A 25,065-nucleotide genomic window follows, 5' to 3' on the forward strand; every position below is an offset into this window, starting at 1 on the left:
AGTGAGCTAAGATCTTGCCAGTGCACTCCAGCCTGGGCGACAAAGTGAGATTCTGTCTCCAAAAAAAAAGTGACAAATGGCCGGGCCCAGTGGGTCATCCCTGTAATCCCAGCACTTTGGGAGACTGAGGCGAGAGGATTGCTTGAGCCCAGGAGTTTGAGACCAGCCCAGGGAATGTATCATGACTGCGTTTCTATTTAAAATATATATGTATGTTTTTAAAAGTGGGATGAAGCACTCCAGAGGCCACATCTGGGACTCATTCACACAGGACTGGGCACTTCAAACCCATAGGGCTTACAGAGAGGTGTTAGCAGCAACTCAAGCTGCTACTAATGTTCTTTCAGGAGCATGTTGCGTTTTTGAAACAGCAGGCACAAACAGGGCATATAAAAGCATTTTTGGAAACCCTGAGTTGACAGTAAGAGCTATGCCTTTTCAGTGAAGTCTAGTTCCAACTGCCAACACCAACCCATGGCAGAAAAGCCCGATGCCGCTCCTCTTCAGATGCAAGAGAGCCCAGATAAACCCTTCATGCTACCCTTTGAGGGAAGATTGCTACACTACCATTCTTACACGTAAACTCAAGTCTTCTTTCTGCAATTCTTGTTGTCTTAGTTAAGCAACACAGATGCTTTCTTGTGCATAGTGGGGGACAGGCCTGCCAGAACCCTAATCTGTGGAAGCCAGACACATCCCAACGCGACGTTCCTGCTCCCGGCACATGAGTGTGTGTTTATAAGCGTATTTATTAAGTTATAATGGGAACAAAAAACAAAAAGAAGGGCTACTCTTCAAAAACTCTATTTCCAATGTTCAAGCACTGTGAGTGCTTTTCGTTTTCAGACCGCTGGTCCTCGGCTCGAAGCCTCCCTCGGCTCTGGGTCATGGGACAGGGAAAGGCCCCTGCCATCTCCCTGGCCCCATCTCCCCCCAGCTGGCCGGCTCCAGCCACAGAAGCCTTCTTGGTGCTTCTCGAACACTCCCAGGGAACCCAGCCCCAGAGCATCTGCCCTCACCACTGCCCTGTGTGGAACTCCGTCTGCCCCCAGATCGTCTCTGTCTGCATGTCACTCATGCCATCTCCCAGGAGGGGCCCCGTGGAGTTCTTCACAGCATATCTGACATGCTCTTGTCTGCCATGTTTACCTCGTTGTCGTATGTCCCCTTGTGAGCCTGTCTCAGTCACTGCTATGTCCCCAGCACCCAGCCCAGGGCCAGGCACACAGCAGAGCTCAGGACCTGGGTATTAAGTGACTGAACTCAGGTTATAGATGCCACAGGACAAGAGGAGGTCACCAGACACCAGGACAAGAGGAAAGAGAAAGTTTTCTAATAAGCGAGAAGCAGTGGTTCTCAGCGCAGCTGAGACAGTCCTTGCGGCTGAGAGCCGCAGTGGGGACGGGCGGTCCCAGAAGCTACCTGTGACCCTGCGCACTGGCATTCATATGGTCTCGGATGCTGATGGCCTGTTTGAGCAGACCCTCCACGCTGCGGAAGTAGACGCTGCTGTCCACCAGGTTCTTCACGGCGCTGAAATGGGAGGACAAGCCTGGTCAGTGGCCCAGTCCTGCAGGTAACTGTCTCACACCCCAGCACTAGAGGTCACCACCAGAGCTCAGTGGGTACCTCGGTGATTCTGCAGGTCTCCCCAAGGACTCACAATGGGCTTGCATTTTAGATTTCCCTGCTATGCCTAAATGACGTCTATGCAACACAGCACATTCACTTATCTGCCACTGAAACATCTAATGTTTTGAAGGAGGTTTCAGTGTATAAAGATGTCATAAAAAGTATCTCAGTCATTACTACTGATAATGGGAGTGTAAAAAAAAAAAAAAAAGGAATGAAAGAGCACCTGGGCACTGCGGTTCATGCCTATAATCCCAGCTGCTCAACAGCCAAGGCAAGAGGATGGCTTGAGCCCAGGAGGTTGAGACCAGCCTGGGCAACACAGCAAGACCCCATCTCTTAAAAAGAAAAATCTAGGCTGGGCGCAGTGGCTCACACCTGTAATCCCAGCACTTTGGGAAGCCGAGGCAGGTGGATCACGAGGTCAGGAGATCGAGACCATCCTGGCTAACACGGTGAAACCCATGTCTCTACTAAAAATGCAAAAAAATTAGCCAGGCATGGTGGCGGGCACCTGTAGTCCCACCTACTTGGGAGACTGAGGCAGGGGAATGGCGTGAACCTGGGAGGTGGAGCTTGCAGTAAGCTGAGATTGCTGCACTCCAGCCTAGGCGACAGAGCAATACTCCATCTCAAAAAAAAGAAAGAAAAGGAAAAGAAGCCGGGCGCGGTGGCTCAAGCCTGTAATCCCAGCACTTTGGGAGGCCGAGACGGGCGGATCACGAGGTCAGGAGATCGAGACCATCCTGGCTAACACGGTGAAACCCCGTCTCTACTAAAAAAATACAAAAAGCTAGCCGGGCGAGGTGGCGGGCGCCTGTAGTCCTAGCTACTCAGGAGGCTGAGGCAGGAGAATGGCGTAAACCCGGGAGGCGGAGCTTGCAGTGAGCTGAGGTCCGGCCACTGCACTCCAGCCTGGGCGACAGAGCGAGACTCCGTCTCAAAAAAAAAAAAAAAAAAAAAAAAAGAAAAGGAAAAGAAAAATCTGGTTGGATGTGGTGGCTCAGACCTGTAATCCCAACACTTTGGGAGGCTGAGGCAAAAGAATTATTTGAGCCTGGGAGTTTGAGACCAGCCTGGGTAACAGAGTGAAGTCCCATCTCTACAAAAAATGTAAAAATTAGCCAGGCATGGTGGCACTCGCCTGTGGTCCCAGCTACTTAGGAGCCTGAGGTAGGAAGAGCACTTGAGCCCAGGAGGTCAAGGCTATAGGGAGCCGTGATTGCGCCACTGCACTACAGCCTGGGTGACAGAACAAGACTCTGTCTCAAAAAAATAATAATACATAAAATTAAATTAAAAAGAAATATACATTTCATTATAGACAAATGCTTGCTGGCCTCCCGCCTAGCCCAGTGATGTCTGGGGCAACATCTGTGGTGATGAAAATGTTCTTCATCCATTGAGATGGCTGAGAAGCACTTGGAATGTGGCTAGTGGGACTTGAGAGCTGAATATTTACTAGTTTTCTTTCTTTCTTTTTTTTTTTTTTGAGATGGAGTTTTGTTCTTGTTGCCCAGGCTGGAGTGCAATGGTGCGATCTCGGCTCACTGCAACCTCCACCTCCTAGGTTCAAGCGATTCTCCTGCCTCAGCCTCCCGAGTAGCTGGGATTACAGGCATGTACCACCACGCCCCACTAATTTTTGTATTTTTAGTACAGATGGGGTTTCTCCATGTTGGTCAGGCTGGTCTCAAACTCCTGACCTCAGGTGATCCTCCCGCCTCGGCCTCCCAAAGTGCTGGGATTACTGGCGTGAGCTACTGTGCCCAGCCTCGTTTTCTAATTTCAATTTTTTTTTTTTTTTTTGAGACAAAGTCTCACTCTGTTGTTCAGACTGGGCACAATCTTGGCTCACAGCAACCTCCGTCTCCCGGGTTCAAGTGATTCTCCTGCCTCAGCCTCCCAAGTAGCTGGGATTACAGGTGCCCACCACCATTAGCCCACTGGCTAATTTTTGTATTTTTAGTAGAGATGGGGTTTCACCATGTTGGCCAGGCTGGTCTCAACTCCTGGCCGCAAATGATCTGCCCACTCGGCCTCCCAAAGTGCTGGGATTACTGGCGTGAGTCACTGCACCTGGCCTTATTTCATTTTAACGAGTTAAAATGAACTGTGTTTAGCCACCCATGGTGTAGATTCCTGGATTAGATGCCACAGCTAGAGGAAGAAAGCACAGGTTTTTTTTTTTTTTTTTTTTTGAGACGGAGTCTCACTCTGTTGCCCAGGCTGGAGTGCAGTGGTGCGATCTCAGTTCACTGCAAGCTCCGACTCACAGGTTCACGTGATTCTCCTGCCTCAGCCTCCCGAGTAGCTGGGACTACAGGCGCCTGCTGCCACACCTGCCTAATTTTTTTGTATTTTTAGTAGAGACAGGGTTTCACCGTGTTAGCCAGGATGGTCTTGATCTCCTGAACTTGTGATCTGCCCGCCTCAGCCTCCCAAAGTGCTGGGGTTACAGGCGTGAGCCACTGCACCTGGCCTGTTTTTTCGCTTTTTAAGACAGGGTCATATTCTGTTGCCCAGGCTGGAGTGCAGTGGTGCAATCTTCACTCACTGCAGCCTCAACCTCCCAGGTTTAAGCGATGCTCCCACCTCAGCATCCCGAGTAGCTGGGACTAGAGGTGTGTGCCACCAGACTCGGCTAGTTTTTGTATTTTTTGTAGAAATGGGGTTTCACCAGGTTGCCCAGGCTGGTCTCAAACTACTGGGCTCAAGTGATCCTCCCACCTCGGCCTCCCAAAGTGCTGGGAGTACAGGCGTGAGCCCCCGTGCCCAGCCGTATTTCTTTTTTCTTTAAAGAAGAGGTCGGGGCCGGGCGCGGTGGCTCAAGCCTGTAATCCCAGCACTTTGGGAGGCCGAGACGGGCGGATCATGAGGTCAGGAGATCGAGACCATCCTGGCTAACACGGTGAAACCCTGTCTCTACTAAAACATACAAAAAAATTAGCCGGGTGAGGTGGTGGGCGCCTGTAGTCCCAGCTACTCGGGAGGCTGAGGCAGGAGAATGGCGTGAACCCGGGAGGCGGAGCTTGCAGTGAGCTGAGATCCGGCCACAGCACTCCAGCCTGGGCGGCAGAGCGAGACTCCGTCTCAAAAAAAAAAAAAAAAAAAAGAAGAGGTCTGGCTGTATCACCCAGGCTGACCCTGAACTCCTTTCAAGGCATCCTCCCACCTCAGCCTCCTGAGTAGCTGGAACTACAGGCATACACCACCACGCCCAGCTCTAGAAACTCCTATTTCTTTTCTTTTCCTTGAGCTAAGGAAGATAGTGTCTCTCTGGTCACACCTTGTCCCACCAAGGGGGCCAAGGCTGCCAATGGTAGAATGCTGCTCCAGCAGCAGGGTTTCTTGTCTAGGCACCTTCGCCCACACAACCAAACAGCAACACACCAGGGGAACTGCCAGGAGCATCGTTCAGCCACCACCAACACGGCCTACAGCCCATGTCAGGGGCAAACAGCATATCTGTGCAAAGTCGAGGAACTTCCAAGGCCAACTGGGCAACCCGAGCAACCGGAATAAGGCTTGGGAATACAGTCATGAGGAACAGAACCAAAGCGCAGGAGGCAAGGGTTCAGTACCAAAAAGAAACACCAGCCGGGCGTGGTGGCTTGCATCTGTAATCTGAGCACTTTGGGAGGCTGAGGCAGGTGGATCACCTGAGGTCAGGAGTTCGAGACCAGCCCGGCCAACATGGCGAAACCCCATCTCTGCTAAAAATACAAAAACTAGCCGGGCGAGCTGGCAGGCGCCTGTAGTCCCAGCTACTTGGGAGGCTGAAGCGGGAGAACTGCTTGGACCTGAGAGGCGGACGATGCAGTGAGCTGAGATCGCACCACTGCACTCTAGCCTAGGTGACAGAGTGAGACTCTTGTCTCAAAAAAAAAATTAAAAACAAACAGCCTTATCTGTGCTTTGGGCTTCCCCCTGGCTGCCATCTACCCCACCGGCCCATCTGTGGTCCTGGCTGTGGGACAGAAATGCTGGTCCCCGGAAGCATCTTCCAGAATCCTTATCCCTCTCTTCTGTGGCAGCTGGGGAGCACAGGGAAGAGACCCACCTGGGGCCCTGGCCAGGTTAATCGTGGTACAGACTCCATACACCCACTCGGGTAGGCTTGGCAGGGTGGGGCTTACTGGGCAGATGGCTGGGATGCCCCTGAACGCCCAGGAGGCCAGAGCAGCAGCAGGTGGCCCTGCAGCGGAGAGGCTGTGGCGCTCACCTGCAGGCGTATTCCACAGTGTAGATGGCTCCCTGGCTCTGCTCCTCCCAACGCTGCATGTCTGCCTGTAGGGGGTGCAGGAGATGTTTGGCAAGGGAGGCCACCCCCACCTAGAGGGCCTTCCTCCCAGCTCTCTTGGTTGGGGCTCCCTTGAGCCCTCATGGTGGATGCAGAGAACTTTCCTCCTGCAATTCCCTTCCCTCACAGGTCTGGGCTTTCTGTGAACACCTGGCCACTATGCCTCAGGGCCTTTGCACAGGCTGTTCCCCCTGCCTGGCACACCCTTCCCTTAGATCATCAGACGGCTGCCTCCTTGCTACACAGGTCATAACTGTTACAGAATAGAACAGTTTGGCTGTGTCCCCACCCAAATCTCACCTTGAATTGCAGTTCCCACAATCCCCGTGTGTTGTGAGAGGGACCAGGTAGAGATAACTGAATCATACAGGCAGTTCCCCTCATCCTGTTCTCCTGATAAGTGAGTTCTCACGAGATCTTGTGGTTTTAAAAAGGGGCCTCCCCCTTCACTGGGGCACTCATACTTCTCCTCCTGCTGCCATGTGAGAAAGTACATGTTTGCTTCCCCTTTTGCCATGACTGTAAGTTTCCTGAGGCCTCCCCAGCCCTGTTGAACAGTAAGTCAATTAAATCTCTTTATAAATTACCCAGTCTTGGGTATGTCCTTATAGCAGCAAGAGAATGAACTAATAATACACACATCTTGCCACCTCCTTCAGAATCTACCCCAGATCTGTCCACCATGCCTCTGACCTGGCTCTGCCACCACATGCCTCCTTATTGGTGTCCCAGCCTTGACTCCTGCCCAGACAGCCCTTGCTCCTCCCAGCAGGCCCCAGCTCACCTTGTGTTGGGCCAGCTCAGGGAGGGAGCGACGCACGTGCTCCTGCAGCCGGTACAGGGCCACGGACGGCTCGTTGGCCAGGACGTAGATGCTCTCAGTGAACTTGTCCGTGACTGGACTACAGGGTCCACAGGTGGTAGGGGTGGGGCGGGTGTGGGGAGACAAAGCATCAGCCTCCTCATTGCTCAAGTGTTGAGTCCAGCCAGAGCAAAGGGGGCATCTGGTGTATCCCTCAGCAGCTAGGTCACCCCTGGCCCATGACAGGCTGGAGGAAGTGGTCACGGCAGGGCTCACTTAAGAGGTCATTAATGAGGCCGGGTGTGGTGGCTCACGCCTGTAATCCTAGCACTTTGGAGGCTGAGGTGGGCAGATCACCTGAGGTCAGGAGTTCAAGACCAGACAGGCCAACATGGTAAAACTCATCTCTACTAAAAATACAAAAATTAGCCGGGCATGATGGCTGGTACCTGTAATCCCAGCTACTCTGGAGGCTGAGGCAGGAGAATCACTTGAATCTGGGAGGTGGAGGTTGCAGTGAGCTGAGGTCATGCCATTGCACTCCAGCCTGGGCAACAAGAGCAAAACTCCATCTCAAAAAAACATTAAAAAATAAAAAATTTAAAAAAGAGGCCATTAATGAGAGGACATAATGAGTGATGAGTTCATAAGGAGTAAACTTTTTTTTTTGAGAGTCTTGCTCTGTCATCAGGCTGGAGTACAGTGGTGCAATCTCAGCTCACCACAATCTCCGACTCCCTGGTTCAAGCGATTCTCCTGCCTCAGCCTCCTGAGTAGCTGGGATTACAAGCGTGCACCACCACGCACAGCTAATTTTTATATTTTTAATGGAAACAGGGTTTCACCATGTTGGTCAGGATGGTCTCGATCTCCTGACCTCGTGATCTGCTTACCATGGCCTCCCAAAGTGCTGGGATTACAGGCGTGAGCCACCGTGCCTGGCCAGTTTGATTGAACTTTTTTTTTTTCAGAGACAGGGTCTCGCTCTGTTGCCCAGGCTGCAGTGCAGTGGTGCAATCACAGCTCACTGCAGTCTCGAAACACCCAGCCTCAAGCCATCATCGTACCTCAGCCTCCAGAGGAGCTAGAACTACAGGTGCGAACCACTATGCCTGGCTAGTTTTTTCATTTATTTATTTATTATTATTATTATTATTTTTATTATTTTTTGAGACGGAGTCTTGCTCTGTTGCCCAGGTTGGAGTGCAGTGGCGCAATCTTGGCTCACTGCAAGCTCTGCCTCCTGGGTTCACGCCATTCTCCTGCCTCAGCCTCCCGAGTAGCTGGGACTACAGGTGCCCGCCACCACGCCCGGCTAACGTTTTATATTTTTTAGTAGAGACAGGGTTTCACTGTGTTAGCCAGGATAGTCTTGATCTCCTGACCTTGTGATCCGCCCACCTCAGCCTCCCAAAGTGCTGGGATTACAGATGTGAGCCACCGCGCCCGGCTCATTTTTTAAAATAGAGACAAAGTCTTGCTATGTTGCCCAGGCTGGTCCTGAATTCTTGTTCTCAAGTGATCCTCCTGCCTCGGCCTCCCAAAGTGCTGGGATTATAGGCATGAGCCACTGTGTGCGGACCCCAGTGAACTCTTCTCATCTTTCCCTCTCAAACCCACTGGTAGTGGACACTGCTGCCTACTGCACTTCCCAGCATTCTTTTTGCCCCCATGACCACACCTGGGACTCTTCTTCAGAGCATGCCCACAGGACCCGAAAGTGCCTGGAAGTTCACATCCCAGGGGGCCCTCAGCCACCACTCACCAGTGAGGGATATGAAAACCTGTGTCCCTCGCTGGGCACTGGAACAACCTGGAGCCTAACGTATCCCCCTGGGCTCCTGTGCTGGCCCAGGTTGAGGCCTCCCTCTGCAGATTTTACCTGAGGTGCCCCTCACTCAGCCTCCTCACCAGCCAGCCGTGCCCTGTTTCCCCTTCTCCCCTGCAGATGTCTCCCGATGAAAAAAAAATTTTTTTTTTTTTGAGACAGAGTCTTGCTCTGTTGCCCAGGCTGGAGTGCAGTGGCACAATCTCGGCTCACTGCAACCTCCACCTCCTGGGTTCAGACGATTCTCCTGCCTCAACCTCCTGAGTAGCTGGGATTACAGGCACCCGCCACCACGCCTGGCTAATTTTTGTATTTTTAGTTGAGACGGGGTTACACCATGTTGGCCAGGCTGGTCTCGAACTCCTGATCTCAAGTGATCTGCCCAACTCGGCCTCCCAAAGTGCTGGGATTATAGGAGTGAGTCACCATGCCTGGCCCTGATAAATTAATTGCACACAAATCCTCATTATAGGGTCTGCTTCAACAATGGCATTCCCAGCCAGCGAGCAGGGCCCACCTTTCCTGTCCCATCCTTGGGCAGATCCTGATGGTTCTAGTTTCATCTGTTCTCACTATTATACCACACTGCCCGCATGGGTCCAGGCACAGCCAGGAACGGCCATCTCTTGCCCGGATGCCAGACCCACCCTCTCCCTGGTCTCCCTGCTTCCCCTCCTGCCAGTAGTCCAATCTCCATGCAGCAGATGAGGTGAACTCCAAATGAACAAATCATCTATTCCCACCCTTGCTTTAAACTCTCCCATGGCTCCCACCTGCCAGAGAATAAAATCCACCTTTCTTGCCATGGCCCATGAGGTCCTGCATGTTCCAGCTGCTGTTGACCTCCCTGCCTTTCTTGCCCTCCATCCCTGGCTCTTCCTTGGACCTCCCAGCACTGCCCAAAATAACTTTCTCACTGCCCAAGAGGACGAGGTAGGAGGATCACTTGAGGACAAGAATTTGAGACCAACGCCGGGTGTGGTGGCTCACACCTGTAATCCCAGCACTTTGGCAGGAGGATGGATTCAGCCTAGGAATTCAAGACCAGCATGGGAGACATGGTGAAATCCCACCTCTACAAAAATGTACAAAAATAAGCTGGTCATGGTGATCTATACCTGTAGTCCCAACTACTCAGGAGGCTGAGGTGGGAGGATTGCTGGGGTCTGGCAGGTGGAGGCTACAGTGAGCCATGATCATACCACTGCACTCCAGTCTGGGCAAGAGAACAAGACTCTATCTCAAAAAAAAAAAAAAAAAAAAATTAAATGCCTGTATGTGACCAATCACTCCTTTATTCATTACAGCAGAGCTCTGAACACTCTGTCACCTCAAGGCCTTTGCACCTGCTATTCCCAACCGGAGACACCATTCCGTCACTGGCTCTCCTTTATCCCTCAGGTCTGCTCAAATGTCACCTCCTGCGCAAGACCCTCCCTGACTACCAGCCTTAACAGATGTCCCCTCCACCTAATTCAGGACCTTGGCATTTTGTTCCTTTCTTTTAATACCAATTTCAACTGATTAGGTTACATGTTCACAGGAAAAGCTAAAAGCTTGAATTTGGGAGAGCAGGGCTTCTCTGAGCCTCAGCTTCCTCATCTGGAAAAAAAGGAATAACAGCACCTGCCTCAAGGTTTGCTACGGAGATGAATCCAATGCCATCACCAGGGTGATTGCTCAGGAGAGAGAACCCAGGCATGTCTGGGAGTCAAAGGAGGCTAACATGAGTCTCTCCATCTCACCACTGTGCCTTGAGTGGCAGAGCCCAACCTGCCACCTCCAAACTGTGTGACCTCTTACCAGATAAGCCTCCTCACTTTGAATGTGAGCATAACGGCCAGGGGCGATGGCCCATGCCTGTAATCCCAGATGTTTGGGAGGCCGAAGCAGGAGGATCACCTAAGGTTGGGAGTTTGAGACCAGCCTGACCAACACGGAAAAACCCCGTCTCTACTGAAAATACAAAATTAGCTGGGCATGGTGGTGCATGCCTGTAATCCCAGCTATTCGGGAGGCTGAGGCAGGAGAATCGCTTGAACCCGGGAGGTGGAGATTGCAGTTAGCCATGATCATGCCACTGCACTCCAGCCTTGGCAACAAGGGTGAAACTCCGTCTCAAATAAAAAAAAAAAAAAAAAGAGGAAAGTGAGCATAACAGACAGGGCATGGTGGCTTATGCCTCCTACTCTTGCCTTCCATTATCCATGGTTCTCGAATCTGTGGATTCAACCAACTGTGGATGGAAAATACTCAGGAAAAAAAAATCTACAAAGTTTCAAAAAGCAAAACTTGAATTTGCTCTACACTAAGCACTTCTTTGAATCAATGTGAATGAAGTGATGTGTAGGCCTGTATTATGTACTCTAGATGTGAGTAATCTAGAGGTGATTCAAAGTATAGGGGATTAGCTGGGCGCAGTGGTTCACACCTGTAATCCCAGCACTTTGGGAGGCCAAGGTGCACGGATCACTCGAGGTCAGGAGTTCAAGGCCAGCCTGAGCAACATGGTGAAACCCCGTCTCTACTAAAAATACAAAAAAATTAGCCGGGCATGGTGGTGTGTGCCTGTAATCCTAGCTACTCAGGGGGCTGAGGTTGCAGTGAGCCGAGATCCCGCCACGGCACTCCAGCCTGGGTGACAGAACGAGACTCCGTCAAAAAAAAAAAATTAAAGAATTAGCCTGACGTGGTGGCATGCGCTTGTAGTCCCAACTACTGGAGAAGCTGAGGCAGGAGGATTGCCCGAGCCAGAGAGATTGAGGCTGCAGTGAGCCATGATCGCGCCACTGCACCCCAGCCTGGGCGACTGAGTGATACCTTGTCTCAAAAAAAAAAAAAAAAAAAAAAGGAAACAACACGCACAGCGATTACTTTACCCCGGGAATTCTGTCAATGCATTACAAATATCAGATAGTTGAGTTTTGTTTTTGTTTGTTTTTTTAGACAGGGTCTCACTTGTCACCCAGGCTGGGGTGCAGTGGCACGATCACAGCTCACTGCAGTGCAGCCTCGACCTCCCGAGTTCAAGCAATCCTTCCACCTCAGCCGCCCAAGTAGCTGGGACCACAGGCGTGTGCCACCACGCCCAGTTAATTTTTGTATTTTTTTTAGAGACGAGGTCTCACTATGTCACCCAGGCTGGTCTCGGGCTCAAGCGATGCTCCCGCCTAGGCCTCTCATAGTGCTGGGATTACAAAGGCGTGAGCCACCACTCCCAGCCTCAGCTACTGAATTATTGAAACAATCCTGGGGGGACGGGTAATTAAAGCAGATACGGAGCCTTTCTACAGGTTTCAAAACTAGTCAGCGGCCGAGCTGGGGTTGGACGGCAGTTCAATCACTGCTCCTCGCACGGTCCCTCCGCGCCCGGCCTTTGTCAGGTCGCCCCTCCACGAGTTCCCCGCCCCCTCTGTCCCGCCCGGAGGCCCGCACCACCTTTCTTCCCCTTGAGCTGCATCTCTGGTTCCTCCATAGCGACCGCGGCCGAGCGAACCGGGAAACGGGACCGGAAGCCTGGAGGCTGGGACGGCCGCCTAAGCCTTCCCTGCTGAAACCGGACGCCGCACGGCTCCAGTTCCGGCGTCAGAGGGCCCGCCCTCCCCGCTCCTCAGTCTTCGCGGACAGGAAAGGGGCTGTGAGACGGAGGGAAGGAGGCACACCCGGGGGTGGCGCGGTGAGGAGGGGGCGCGACGCCCCTGAGGCTGGTGGAGGGACACCCAGGCAGGAGAGGGGGAAGAACTCTCTCCCTTTCTGAACCCCCTATTCCCTGAGAGACGAGCTGGGGGAGCCCTCCACGCATTACCCACTCGGACCGCATAAACTCCCTTCTTTAGCTCTCTGCCCCCGCCCTTGCTTATAAGCCTTTGAGACCGCAGAATGGACCTTGTGGAACGAGACGGCAAAGGTACGTTGGCCCTTTAAGTTCCAGACGCCCCGCGTACTTCCCCTACTGCTTCTTCTTAATATAGCCCCGCCCATCTACCCGAAGCCGGAGCCGATTGGCTCCCTCTGGAAAAATCTGTGGGCGGGGTAAAGGTAAGCGGGCACAGGCGCTGTGAAATTCTCAGAGCCCATTAGGCCCCGCCCATTCCCTCCGAGTCGGTGAGGAGGGGAAAAGAAGGCGCAGGCGCAACTGCCCTCCCAGGGCCCCAGCGGAATCCACGCCCTCGCCTAAGTCTTAAAGGGCTAGAGGCAGCACTTACTGCTTGGGCCGTTCCTCACTTTTGGGGGGCGGGGTGCGCACGCGCAGTGGGGAAGCTCTGGGGTGGGGGTAGCGGTCGAGTATCAAGTTGCTTTCTGTCCTGGCAGAGGAAACCAGAGCGCTGAGGGTCCAGTCTCCAGCTTGGCTCCCGCTATATCCATTGGAAGAGAAAAGTTTGTGACTTGGGCCCCCAAGTTTTGAGAGAACTGGGCTTTAGGTGCGGGGGGACAGAGGAGGCTCGTGGGGAGGTGAGTGGACCTCCTGGATCGATTTGGGAAGCTTGGGTGGGAGTGGGACCAATCACACCTTTGTTGAGCTCTCACTCATTCTGGGGACCCCCCCCAACAACCATAGCGAATATTTATTGAGCTCCGCCCTTAGCAGACCCCTGGATAAGCTATGTGCAGACATAATTCGTTGTACGGCTCATTTCCACATTTTGTCGTGGAAGAAACTGAGGCTCAAAGGTTAAGTCACATGCCCAAGTTCTCAGGGCCTATAAATTGAGGGATTCGAACCCAGACAGCTGACCCCAGAGCCCTGGCTTTTTTTTTTTTTTTGAGGCGGAGTCTTGCTCTGTCGCCCAAGCTAGAGTGCAGTGGTGTGATCTCTGCTCACTGCAATCTCCACCTCCCGGGTTCAAGCAATTCTCTGCCTCAGCCTCCCAAGTAGCTGGGATCACAGGCACCCGCCACCGCACCTGGGTAATTTTTGTATTTTTAGTACAGATGGCATTTCACCATGGTGGCCAGGCTGGTCTCGAACTCCTGACCTTGTGATCCACCCACCTCAGCCTCCCAAAGTGCTGGGATTACAGCTGTGAGCCACCGTGCCCAGCCAGAGCCCAGGCTTTTATTTATTTATTTATTTATTTTTTTGAGACGGAGTCTTGCTCTGTCACCCAGGCTGGAGTGCAGTGGCCAGATCTCAGCTCACTGCAAACTCCGCCTCCCGGGTTTACGCCGTTCTCCTGCCTCAGCCTCCCGAGTAGCTGGGACTACAGGCGCCCGCCACCTCGCCCGGCTAGTTTTTTGTATTTTTTTAGTAGAGACGGGGTTTCACCGTGTTAGCCAGGATGGTCTCGATCTCCTGACCTCGTGATCCGCCCGCCTCGGCCTCCCAAAGTGCTGGGATTACAGGCTTGAGCCACCGCGCCCGGCCGAGCCCAGGCTTTTAAACATTGCACATTGCAGGTGTTTTGATGGTGGGGGAGGGTAGACCTCGAAAGCAGTTGGACTCTGGTTTTCATTTCCCTGGCTCTGGTAATTAACCTGGATCTCAGTTTACCCACCCTCACAATGCAAGGCTAGGTATGCAGTCAGTGCCTACTTTATTATAGCTGTTGATAATTATTGTCATCTCTCCCTTTCTGACACCTCCGCCAGCGTTCCTCATGGAGTCTACCCAGCCTGCAGAGGACCTCATCCTGACCCAGCTGCCCCCTGCCTCAGAACTTGGGGACCCCGAAGACCCGGGAGAGGAGGCCGCAGATGGCTCAGACACTGTGGTCCTCAGTCTCTTCCCCTGCACCCCCGAGCCTGTGAATCCCGAACCGGATGCCAGTGTTTCCTCTCCACAGGGTAGGATACCTCCTCTGGGATTGGCCCTCTGGGATTCCATCATGATGGAATATCAGGTCCCAGATGGAACCTTTGTCTTGCTTTCATTTTTTTGTTGTTGTTTTGTTGTTTTTTGAGATGGAGTTTCGCTCTTGTTGCCCAGGCTGGAGTGCAATGGCATGATCTCAGCTCACTACAACCTCCGCCTCCTGGGTTCAACTGATTCTCCTGTCTCAGCCTCCTGAGTAGCTGGGATTACAGGCTCCTACCACTATGCCCGGCTAATGTTTTTGGTATTTTTAGTAGAGAAGGGGTTTCACCATGTTGTCCAGGCTGGTCTTGAACTCCTGACCTCAGGTGATCCACCCACTTCGGCCTCCCAAAGTGCTGGGATTACAGGCGTGAGCCACTGTGCCCAGCCTGTTTTTGCTTTTTGATACAGGTTCTCGCTCTGTTACCAAGGCTGGAGTGCAGTGATGAGATCATAGTTCACTGCAGCCTCAACTTCCTGGGCTCAAGCCATCCTCCTACCTCACTCAGCTCCCTAGTAGCTGGGACTATAGGCATGCAACCGCACCTGGCTAATTTTTTCTTTTTTTTGTAATTGAAAGGCAGGGTCTCACCATGTTGCCCAGGCTGGTATTGAACTCCTGGCCTCAAGCGATCCTCCTGCCTCAGCCTCCCAAAGTGCTGGGATTTACAGGCGTGAGCCACCATGCCTGGCCGGGACCTCTGTCTTTATGACTGACTAATAGGACGTGTCTTCCTTCTCCATTCAGGAAGGGTTTGTTTCTTTTTCTTTTTCTTTTTTTTTTACAACTTTGTATATATTTTTTTGTTGTGATAAACTATACATAACATAAAAGTTTGCCATTTAAGCCAGGATTGCAGTACCATTCAATATCAGTAAGTACATTCACAGTGTTGCTTAACCACCACCTCTATCTAGAATATTTTGTTTTGTTTTGTTTTTTGTTTTTTGAGACGGAGTTTCGCTGTTGTTACCTAGGCTGGAGTGCAATGGCATGATCTCGCCTTACCACAACCGCCGCCTCCTGGGTTCAAGCAATTCTCCTGCCTCAGCCTCCTGAGTAGCTGGGATTACAGGCATGCACCACCATGCCTGGCTAATTTTGTATTTTTAGTAGAGACGGGGTTTCTCCATGTTGGTCAGGCTGGTCTTGAACTCCCGACCTTAGGTGATCCACCCACCTCAGCCTCCCAAAGTGCTGGGATTACAGGTGTGAGCCACCGCACCTAGCCTCTTTGTTTTTTGAGACAGAATCTCGCTCTGTAGCCCAGGCTGGAGTGCAGTGGCTCAATCTTGGTTCACTGCAGCCTCCACCTCCCAGGTCCCAGTTCAAGCAGTTCTCCTGCCTCAGCCTTCCAAGTAGCTGCAATTACAGGAATGCACCACCATGCCCAGCTAATTTTTTGTTTTTTTAGTAGAGATGGGGTTTCACCATGTCGGCCATGATGGTCTTGAACTCCTGACCTCGTGATCCGCCCGCCACAGCCTCTCAAACTGCTTGGATTACAGGTGTGAGCCACCACGCCCGGCCTATCTAGAATATTTTCATCACCCCAAAAGGAAACCCCATACCATAACAGTCCCTCTCCAATCTCCTTCCACCCATCCCTGGCAACCAATCTGCTTTTCTATCTATTTAGATTTTCCTGTTCTGGGCATTTCGTACCAGTAGGATCATAACACTATGTGGCCTTTTGTGTCTGGCCCCTCTCACTCAGCATCATGTTTTCAGAGTTCATCCACATCATACCATGGATCAGTGCTTCCTTCCTTTTTTTTTTTCCTTTGAGACCGAGTCTCACTCTGTCGCCCAGGCTGGAGTGCAGTGGTGCGATCTCGGCTCACTGCAACCTCCGCCTCCCAGGTTCAAGCGATTCTCGTGCCTCACAAGAATCCAGCTACCTCTCAAGTAGCTGGTTTACAGGAGTGCACCACCATGCCCAGCTAATTTTTGTATTTTTTGTAGAGATGGGGTTTTGCCGTGTTGCCCAGGCTGGTCTCCAACTCCTGGGCTCAAGTGAACTGCCGGCCTCCACTTCCCAAAGTGCTGGGATTACAGGCTGAGCCACAGTGCCTGGCCCTTCACACCTGTTTTTAACTCTTTGAGGGTAGATAGCTAGGAGTGAAATTGCTGGATCAGATGGTCATCCTGTTTTACTTACTGAGGAACTGAGGATTTATTTTTGATTAGAGTCCAAGAATATGCCTAATTTAGTTCCCTCCCACAACCTTTGTTGCTGCCACTCCTGTCTGGAATGCTCTTCCTACACTTCTTCCTATAGCTAACTCCTCTCCCCTCCCCTCCCTTCCCGCCTCCGGGTTTTTTTTTTTTTTTTTTTTTTTTTTTTTTTTTTTTGAGATGGAGTGTCGCTCTGTGGCCCAGGCTGGAGTGCATGGCACAATCTCAGCTCACTGCAAGCTCTGCCTCCTGGGTTCACGCCATTCTCCTGCCTCAGCCTCCTGAGTAGCTGGGAATACAGTTCGTTTTTGTTTTTTTTGTTTTTTTTAAATGGAGGTTTGCTCTTGTTGCCCAGGCTCCCCTCTCCTCCCTTCCCCTCCCCTCCTTTTCCCTCTCCCCAATCTTGAGATGCCTCCTGGAGTCCCCTCTCTTCTTGAGACGGAGTCTTGCTCTGTTACCCAGGGTGGAGTGCAGTGGCACTATGTTAATTCACTGCAACTCCCTCTCCTGGGTTAAGGCGTTTCTCCTGCATCAGCCTCCCAAGTAGCTGGCATACGCCACCACACCCAGCTAATTTTTGTATTTTTAGTGGAGACGGAGTTTTGCCATGTTACCCAGGCTGGTCTCAAACTCCTGACATCAGGTGATCGCCTGCCTCGGCCTCCCAAAGTGCTGGGATTACAGGTGTGAGCCACCGTGCCCAGTACCTGTAGCTGATTTCTTTGACTTCCTAAGATCTCGGTGATGTCACCTTGGGGAGGCCCTCCAGTTACCACATTGCCTAAGAAGGACTTATTCCTTGTGCTTCCTTCTTTCTGTCCTCTTCTACCTGCTTTTAATTTATTTATTTTTTTATTTGAGACGGAGTTTCGCTCTTGTTGCCCATGCTGGAGTGCAGTGGTGTGATCTCTCTCACTGCAACTTCCGCCTCCTGGGTTCAAGTGATTCTCCTACCTTAGCCTCCTGAGTAACTGGGATTACAGGCATCTGCCACCACGCCTGGCTAATTTTGTGTTTTTAGTAGACATGGAATTTCACCATGTTGGTCAGGCTGGTCTCAAACTCCTGACCTCAGGTGATCCACCTACCTCAGCCTCTCAAAGTGCTGGGATTGCAGGTGTGAGCCACCATGCCCGGCCTTAAGTTCTTTTGAACACTTATTTCAACTTGAAGTTTTTTATTATGTCTCTATTTCTGATGCACCTACTTAACCCCAGACTCCCTAGAGGGCAAAAACTATGTCTTGTTTGCCCAGAACATTACCAGGCAGGGAGGAGAAAGATGCATCCTAGGTATTCAAGAGAGTAGAGTGAGTGAATGGTGGAGTCCCAGGCATTGCCTTGGGTAGCTCCAAGACCCCAGGGAGATACCAAAGGCAGTGGCATGGTGGCTCATGCCTGTAATCCCAGCACTTTGGGAGGCCGAGGCAGGAGGATCGCTTGAGCCCAGGAGTTTGAGACCAGCCTGGGCAACATAGCAAGACTCCATCTCTACCAAAATAATTTTTTTTTAATTTGCTGGGTATGGTGGTACCTGTAGTTTCAGCTGCTCAGCAGGCTGAGGTGGGAGGGTGGCTTGAGCCCAGGAGGTTGAGGCTGAAGTGAGCTGTGATCACACCACTGCGCTCCAGTCTGGACAACAGAGCAAGACTATGTCTCAAAAAAAACAGCCCAACAGCCAGGCGTGGTGGCTCAAGCTTATGATCCCAGCACTTTGGGAGGCTGAGGCAGGTGGATGATTTGAGGTCAGGAGTTTGAAACCAGCCTGGGCAACATAGCAAAACCCCGTCTCTACGAAAAATACAAAAATTAGCCAGGTGTGGTGGCGGGCGCCTATAATCCCAGTTACTTGGGAGGCTGAGATACAAGAATCGCTTGAACCCAGGAGATGGAGGTTGCAGCGAGCCGAGATCACGCCATTGCACTCCAGCCTGAGGGACAGATCGAGACTCCATCTCAAACAACAACAACAGCAGCAGCAAAAAACCAAATGGGCTTCTGTCCTGAAGCCTCAGAACATCTACCGAGGGGAAACTGAGGCCTATTGTCTCTCTCCCAGCAGGCAACTCCCTGAAGCACTCTACCACTCTCACCAACCGGCAGCGGGGGAACGAGGTGTCAGCTCTGCCGGCCACCCTAGACTGTGAGTGAGCCCACGGTCCCCAACAAGGAGAGGAGTAGGAGGGTGGGAGGGCCTGTGAGGAGCAGTCGTGGACAGAGGGTAAACTGAGGCACAGAGAAGCAAGGGGACGAGTGAGGACTCTGCCTCTGTCCTGCCCCAGCCCTGTCCATCCACCAGCTCGCGGCACAGGGGGAGCTCGACCAGCTGAAGGAGCATTTGCGGAAAGGTGCGTGTCCACATGTGTGCTGGCATGTCCGCACCTGGGTGGTGTATGCATATGGGTGTCCATGTCCACTCATGACGCTGACGTGACCTGTGAGTGTCCACGTGTGTGCTTGTATCTACCTGTCTGTGTGACCGTGTCCATGTATGTCCATCGACGTACGCTCCCCTTCATTCCTGTCTAACCCCAGCCCCCCACCTCGTCCCCCTTTGGCAGCACTGGGGATAGGGGGCAGGGGTGCAGCCTGGTGGTATCACCTGCCCCCCCCGCCAGGTGACAACCTCATCAACAAGCCAGACGAGCGTGGCTTCACTCCCCTCATCTGGGCCTCGGCCTTTGGAGAGATTGAGACCGTTCGCTTCCTGCTGGAGTGGGTGCGTCCCAGCCAAGCTGGGCAGCTGGGGGGTTCCCGGGGGTCTTAGGGTGGGCTGGGTTCTTGGCTGTGTCTGCTGGTGCCTTGTCTTTGAGATGCGGCTGCTGGCTGGGTGTGGTGGCTTGTGCCTGTAATCCCAGCACTTTGGGAGGCTGAGGCGGGCAGATCACTTAAGATCAGGAGTTGGAGATCAGCCCGGCCAACATGGGTGAAACCCTGTCTCTACTTAAAAAATACAAAAATTAGCCAGGTGTCGTGGCAGGCACCTGTAATCCCAGGTACTCTGGAGGCTGAGGTGGGAGAATTGCATGAACCCGGGAGGTGGAGGTTGCAGTGAGCCGAGATCACGCCACTGCACTCCAGCCTGGGCAACAGAGCAAGACTCCATCTCCAAAACAAAAAACAAAAAAAAAGATGCAGCTGCTGTGGGTACCCCAGGATTCCTGGTTATGCCCCAACCCATCCCACCACTGCCCCTTCTTCTTGCAGGGTGCCGACCCCCACATCCTGGCCAAAGAGCGAGAGAGCGCCCTGTCGTTGGCCAGCACTGGCGGCTATACAGACATTGTGGGGCTGTTGCTGGAGCGTGACGTGGACATCAACATCTATGACTGGGTGAGGGACTGCCCTCCCCCGGGACCTCTCAGCCTCCTGGCCTTCATTCCTGCCTCAGACATTCACAGAGCACCTGAAAGGTGCAGGCCTGCTCTGGGTGCCGAGAACAGGAGACAGCCCCATTCCCAGCCTCACAGAGCAGAGCTCCCCATGTGGGGAAGGCAGACATGAAAACAGGCAGCTGAGATGCAGTGAATTGCGCTATGATGACAGATGCACAGGTGGCTGCAAGAGCCCCATGTGGCCAAGGGAAGTCAGAGAGGGCTCTCTGGAGGAAGGTGTCTAAGCTTAAGACCCCAAAAAGTGAGATGGGCCCAGTGATGAGCAGGAGGAGGAACCACATTCTATTGGAGGCCAGAGAGTACAAGGCATTGTGAGAATGAGGAAGAAGTAAACTTTGGTTTTTCCTGCCCCTACCTACAACAGAATGGAGGGACGCCGCTGCTGTACGCTGTGCGTGGGAACCACGTGAAATGCGTTGAGGCCTTGCTGGGTGAGTGGGAGTCGGGACTGGCCCCACGGGCCCCAGCGCTCCAGCAGGCCCTGCGGGAATCCTGAGGGCAGGGAGATGCCCGAGCGTTGCTTGAAGAGTTATTGGAGCAGGTGGTCACTGCCTGCTCTTCTCGGAGGGTGGATCAGAGGGGAGGAGGTGGTGGGACCACACGGGAGTCAGGGTCTGGGTCTAGGATCTGGCCCAGAGGCTGAGCACCTCCATCCTCCATGGCTCAGAGACCCTTCAGCCACGTTCTTCAGTGGAGACCAAGATAGCAGAGGTTGGACTCTTGTCAAAAGGCCACATGGGCAATAGGCAGACCCACGGCTGCATTGTGGGGAATGAGGGGTGGTGCCATGGGATCTCCCAGGTCCCCAGACCCCATTCTGGGCTCCCAGGCCCCACCCTCTAGCACGCTCCCCTCTCCCTTGCAGCCCGAGGTGCTGACCTCACCACCGAAGCCGACTCTGGCTACACCCCGATGGACCTTGCCGTGGCCCTGGGATACCGGAAAGGTCAGCCTGAGACACACAGAGCAGGAATGGGGTCCCGCCTGGTCACATCCCAGTCCTGGCTCCTGGGGCTCCACATGTGCTGGGGTAGGGAGGACAATGGGTGTCAGTGACTGGGGCCATGATGGGGGACACATAGGCATGGAGAGGCCCAAAGAGGGGCCTCTCATCAAAGAGCCCCAAAGTGGCCAATGGAAGTCAGAGAGGGCTTCCTGGAGGAATGTTTCTTAAGCTTGAGACCCCAAGAAGTGAGATGGGCCCAGCCCTGGGATGGGGAGGTCAGGGAAGGATTCTAGGGAACCTGAAGGGAGGGAGAATGGCATCCAGGTGGGAGGACTGGCCCCTGCGGAAGCCTGGCAGTGAGGACACCAAAGGGTAGGTGGCCAGGCCACAGTGCACAGAGCCATGGAGGCCGCCCCTCTCCATGGCGGGCAGTGGGTTTGAACAGGGACCATAGGCAGACCCAAATTTGACTCCATTTCCTCTGTCACAATGGGACCCCAACTTCCCCATCCATAAAATGGGGAGATCCCAATTGAACTGACCCCCTGGGTTCATGGTAGGGATGGAGGGCTTAGGAAATATCCCCCTACCTTCCTTGGGAGTTCTACTGTGTTTGGGATGGAAATAATTCCTCATCCCTCCTCTTGTTTTCAGGGGGTTTTTGTTTTGTTTTGTTTTTTGAGGCAAAAAGTCTTGCTCTATCACCCAGGCTGGAATGAAGTGGTGCAGGCAGAGCATGGGGCAGGCAGAGCTTACTGCAGCCTCAACCTCCCAGGCTCCAAGTGATCCTCCCACCACAGCCTCCCGAGTAGCTGGGACCACAGGCATTTATCACCACGCCTGGCTAATTTTTGTTGTTGCTTTTTGTGTTTTAGACGGAGTCTCGCTCTGTTACCCAGGCTGGGGTGCAAGGGCGTGATCTTGGCTCACTGCAACCTCCAACTCCCAGGTTCAAGCTTTTATCCTGCCTCAGCCTCCTAAGTAGCTGGGATCACAGGCGTGCACCACCATGCCTGGCTAATTTTTTTATTTTTAGTAGAGACAGGAGTTTCACCATGTTGGTCAGGCTGGTCTCGAACTCCTGACCTTGTGATCCGCCTGCCTCGGCCTCCTAAAGTGCAGGGATTATAGGCATGAGCCACCATGCCCGGCTGTGTTGTTGTTTTTTTTTTCAGAAGAGACAGGGTCTTACTATGTTGCCCAGGCTGGTCTCAAACTCCTGGGCTCAAACCATCCTTCTGCCCCAGCCTCCTAAATAGCTGGAACTACAGGCATGTACCAGTCTACCCAGCTAATTTGTAAAATCTTTTTAATGTATTTTTTGAGACAGAGTCTCGCTCTGTCACCCAAGCTGGAGTGCAATGGCATGATCTCGGCTCACTGCAACCTTTGCCTCCCAGGCAAACAATTCTCCTGCCTCAGCCTCCTAAGTAGCTGGGATGACAAGTACCTGCCACCACACCCGACTAACTTTTTTCTTTTTCTTGAGATGGAGTTTTGCTCTTGTCGCCCAGGCTGGAATGCGATGGTGCGATCTCAGCTCACCACAACCGCTGCCTCCCAGGTTCAAGCAATTTTCCTGCCTCAGCCTCCCAAGTAGCTGGGATTACAGGCATGTGCCACCATGCCCAGCTAATTTTTTGTATTTTTAGTAGAGACGGGGTTTCTCCATGTTGGTCAGGCTGGTCTTGAGCTCCCAACCTCAGGTGATCCACCCACCTCAGCCTTCCAAAGTGCTGGGATTACACGCGTGAGCCACTGCGCCTGGCTGCACCCGGCTCATTTTTGTAGTTTTAGTAGAGATAGGGTTTCACCATGTTGGCCAGGCTGGCCTTTCCTGACTTCAAGTGATCCGCCCACCTTGGCCTCCCAAAGTGCTGGGATTACAGGTGTGAGCCACCAAGCCCAGCCTGATTTTTAAATTTTTTTGGTAGAGACAGGGTTTTGCTATGTTGCCCAAGCTGGCCTCAAATTCCTGAGCTCAAGCAGTCCTCCCCTCTGGACCTCCTAAAGTGCTGGGATTACAGGTGTAAGCCACCTCACCCAGCCTCATCTTTTCATAAAAGTCACAATTCACACATTTTGCTTGGTAAGAAATATTTTTATATTAATAATTCTGAAAAGCTATAAAAATGCATTTTTGCCAACTTAGGGGAAGTTGAGGTTCCTGGGATGGGGCCTAGGTTCTCCCAGCTTTGCTCTGTAATGCAGGTCTCTGTAGGGGTCCTTGTTTGTTCCCCTAAGGGGAGAGCGCAGGTTGGCCTGCGCCTCCATGCCCCTCCCGATTCAAGCTCACAGCCCACCTTTTCCCTGCCCCATCTCAGTGCAACAGGTGATCGAGAACCACATCCTCAAGCTCTTCCAGAGCAACCTGGTGCACGCTGACCCTGAGTGAAGGCCGCCCGCTGGGGACTCAGACACTCAGGGAACAAAACGGTTGGCCAGAGCTGGGGAAACCTAGAACTGGCTTCAAAGGCAGCTCCTGGACAGGTGGTGGGAGGGGACTCTTCCCAAGAGGAACCAATAAACCTTCTGTGCAGAATTTGAGGGACTTTGCTGTGCTTCCCGGAGGGCTTCTTGGAGGAGACAGCCCCCAGAGGTCTCACACCTTCTCCCCAAGCACCCGCAGGTGGTAGATGACCACACGGCCAAAAAAGTCAGTGGCATCCTCAAACATCACTTTCAGCCGGTCCACTTCAGCAGCTGGTATGGGGAAAGTGTGATCGTGGGCAGTCAAGGGAAACAGGTCATTTCTGGTTTCCCACCCGCAGGCCCCCACCTCTTTCAGACCCAGCTCAGACTCCACTGATGTGGGCAACCTGGGGAAGCTGCAGGCCCCTCTAAGCCTCTGACACCGAACAGGTGGTCATCAGCCCCATTTTACAGAAAAAGTGATGGAGTCCTAGAGGTCATGTGTTCAAGATCACACATCAGGGTTCCCATTCAGGTTTGGGTGAGTCCAAAGCTTCCAGACCACAGAGTCCAAAGGCACAGACCACCCCACCCCAGAAGCAGGGGCAGGATATCTGAAGTGAGTTGTTGTCCTCAGGGTAGAAATCTACAATCTTGCAGAGAGCCTGACTGCCCTGTGAACCTTCAGCAGAGAAAGGCAATGAGTGTCTGGGGTGACCCCTGGAACCCCCGCCACCTAGGGCCTCCTAGTACCTTCCAGGCAGCCCCGGCGACTAGAGAAGCCACCCTGAAACTGGATCTGCAGCTGGGAGACACGGATGAGTTGGGGAAACTCCAGCGTCACCCACTGGGAAGGGCCCTGGAAGCAGACAGGGAAACTGAGGCACAAGCTCACTGCAGGCAGAGCCCTGCTATGCCTATCTCATTCACACAGTCCTTGGGGGGGAAAGAGAAATTAGGCACTTGTTCCTTTCCTGGCCACCTATGGGAGCCCCCTGACGTTCTCAAGCCATGAAATCTGAATCTGAATCACCCCAGAGATGAAGGGTCGAGGGAGGCGCCTCACCTGGTCCGAGTTCCAACACGTCTCCTCATCCTGGTCGAAAAGATGTTTTTTTCCAAACTGCCGAGTGTTGCGATTCAGCACCGAACTCACCCTGGAGGCACCAGGATCAGGGCGAAGAGGGGCTGAGACCAGCTCTCAGCTCCGCGGAGGGCCTGACCTCCACAGCTCTGTCCACTGAGGGCTCGACCCCAGGCTTAGGGCTTCGCCACTGCCCGTCCCCACAGACTCTTACCTGCTCACTGTCTCTGGACAGACCAAAGAGTGGGTCATGTCGGTTCCACAAGACCTCGCAGGGCTTAGGATTGGGCACAGCCTTGGTTCGAATCCCGGCGCCTCCTCAAGCCACAGGGCGGCGCGATCTCGGCTACGCCTTGGCCTGCACGTCCTCACCTGTAACTTGGAAGGAGAACCGCCACTCCTTCGCCCACCCCAGTCCTAAAAGTCGCCTCGATCAATCCCCTGCCGAAAGATTTGGGAGAGAGGATCAGGGAAACCGCCAATGACCGGAGGCCGGGCCTCTCACAGGAAACAGATTTCCCGCGGGTTTCGGGGGCGGTGGCTTTTTGTGCGAATCTGTTTCTCTGCGAACACAGCTCTTGGGGCCAAACGTTGGGATCCGGAACCGCGTGGGCTCGGCGCATGCGTGTTGTAAATCCGGTGCCCACAGTAGCCGCTCCTGGGGCGGGGCTTGATTCGACCCCGCCCCTTC

The 25,065-nt window shown here is 53.0% G+C and overlaps 4 protein-coding genes across 15 annotated transcripts in view; 1 reads left to right on the forward strand and 3 right to left on the reverse strand.

The window, feature by feature from the left end:
- Positions 1-5,888, reverse strand: part of LOC104680644 (myocyte-specific enhancer factor 2B-like) — a 42,984-nt gene extending 37,096 nt beyond the window's left edge. The window contains exons 1-2 of the mRNA XM_030935611.1: positions 5,858-5,888; positions 1,423-1,533 (exon numbers count right to left, since the gene is read on the reverse strand). Coding sequence (XP_030791471.1) covers positions 1,423-1,444 — 22 coding nt within the window. The 5' untranslated portion in view covers positions 1,445-1,533; positions 5,858-5,888. The remainder of the gene's footprint in view (positions 1-1,422; positions 1,534-5,857) is intronic.
- On the reverse strand, positions 730-12,334 carry BORCS8 (BLOC-1 related complex subunit 8). Its single transcript, XM_030935621.1, has 4 exons — positions 12,004-12,334; positions 6,720-6,832; positions 5,858-5,922; positions 730-1,533 (listed from the first exon to the last, which is right to left on the reverse strand). Exons 1-4 carry the CDS (start codon positions 12,038-12,040, stop codon positions 1,419-1,421), a joined length of 330 nt encoding a protein of 109 aa, XP_030791481.1. The 5' UTR covers positions 12,041-12,334; the 3' UTR covers positions 730-1,418.
- On the forward strand, positions 12,167-23,420 carry RFXANK (regulatory factor X associated ankyrin containing protein). 11 transcript variants are annotated; one of them, XM_030935614.1, is made up of 11 exons: positions 12,167-12,241; positions 12,402-12,472; positions 12,877-12,942; positions 14,155-14,349; positions 18,597-18,680; positions 18,820-18,885; positions 19,099-19,256; positions 19,745-19,870; positions 20,297-20,363; positions 20,798-20,878; positions 23,203-23,420. In XM_030935614.1, the coding sequence occupies exons 2-11, from the start codon at positions 12,445-12,447 to the stop codon at positions 23,271-23,273; spliced, it is 942 nt and encodes a 313-aa protein (XP_030791474.1). In that variant the 5' UTR covers positions 12,167-12,241; positions 12,402-12,444; the 3' UTR covers positions 23,274-23,420. The 11 variants fall into 11 exon arrangements, with proteins under 11 accessions (XP_030791474.1, XP_030791477.1, XP_010385002.1 ...); XM_030935617.1 differs by lacking the exon at positions 12,877-12,942; XM_010386700.2 differs by having other exon boundaries at positions 12,171-12,472; positions 12,877-13,017; positions 19,156-19,256.
- On the reverse strand, positions 22,959-24,997 carry NR2C2AP (nuclear receptor 2C2 associated protein). 2 transcript variants are annotated; one of them, XM_030935620.1, is made up of 6 exons: positions 24,589-24,997; positions 24,357-24,447; positions 24,044-24,149; positions 23,905-23,972; positions 23,485-23,597; positions 23,027-23,117 (listed from the first exon to the last, which is right to left on the reverse strand). In XM_030935620.1, exons 1-6 carry the CDS (start codon positions 24,624-24,626, stop codon positions 23,027-23,029), a joined length of 507 nt encoding a protein of 168 aa, XP_030791480.1. In that variant the 5' UTR covers positions 24,627-24,997. The 2 variants fall into 2 exon arrangements, with proteins under 2 accessions (XP_010384997.1, XP_030791480.1); XM_010386695.2 differs by having other exon boundaries at positions 22,959-23,597.
- Between the last annotated feature and the right edge of the window lie 68 nt (positions 24,998-25,065).

The sequence above is a fragment of the Rhinopithecus roxellana genome, chromosome 8 (assembly GCF_007565055.1).
Source record: "Rhinopithecus roxellana isolate Shanxi Qingling chromosome 8, ASM756505v1, whole genome shotgun sequence".
NCBI lineage: Eukaryota > Metazoa > Chordata > Mammalia > Primates > Cercopithecidae > Rhinopithecus > Rhinopithecus roxellana.

Coding starts and splice junctions, on each gene's coding strand:
- BORCS8 (XM_030935621.1), bottom strand. CDS start 12,040: ATGGAGGAACCAGAGATGCAGCTCAAGGGGAAGAAAG. Junction 5,923..6,719: donor CTGAGCTGGCCCAACACAAG/GTGAGCTGGGGC, acceptor CACCCCCTACAG/GCAGACATGCAGCGTTGGGA. Junction 1,534..5,857: donor ACTGTGGAATACGCCTGCAG/GTGAGCGCCACA, acceptor CTCCCATTTCAG/CGCCGTGAAGAACCTGGTGG.
- RFXANK (XM_030935614.1), top strand. CDS start 12,445: ATGGACCTTGTGGAACGAGACGGCAAAG. Junction 12,943..14,154: donor ATATCCATTGGAAGAGAAAA/GTTTGTGACTTG, acceptor CACCTCCGCCAG/CGTTCCTCATGGAGTCTACC. Junction 20,364..20,797: donor ATGCGTTGAGGCCTTGCTGG/GTGAGTGGGAGT, acceptor TCTCCCTTGCAG/CCCGAGGTGCTGACCTCACC.
- NR2C2AP (XM_030935620.1), bottom strand. CDS start 24,626: ATGACCCACTCTTTGGTCTGTCCAGAGACAGTGAGCAG. Junction 24,448..24,588: donor TGTCCAGAGACAGTGAGCAG/GTAAGAGTCTGT, acceptor TGGTGCCTCCAG/GGTGAGTTCGGTGCTGAATC. Junction 23,118..23,484: donor CGGGTGCTTGGGGAGAAGGT/GTGAGACCTCTG, acceptor CTCTCCCCTTAG/GGGAACAAACAAGGACCCCT.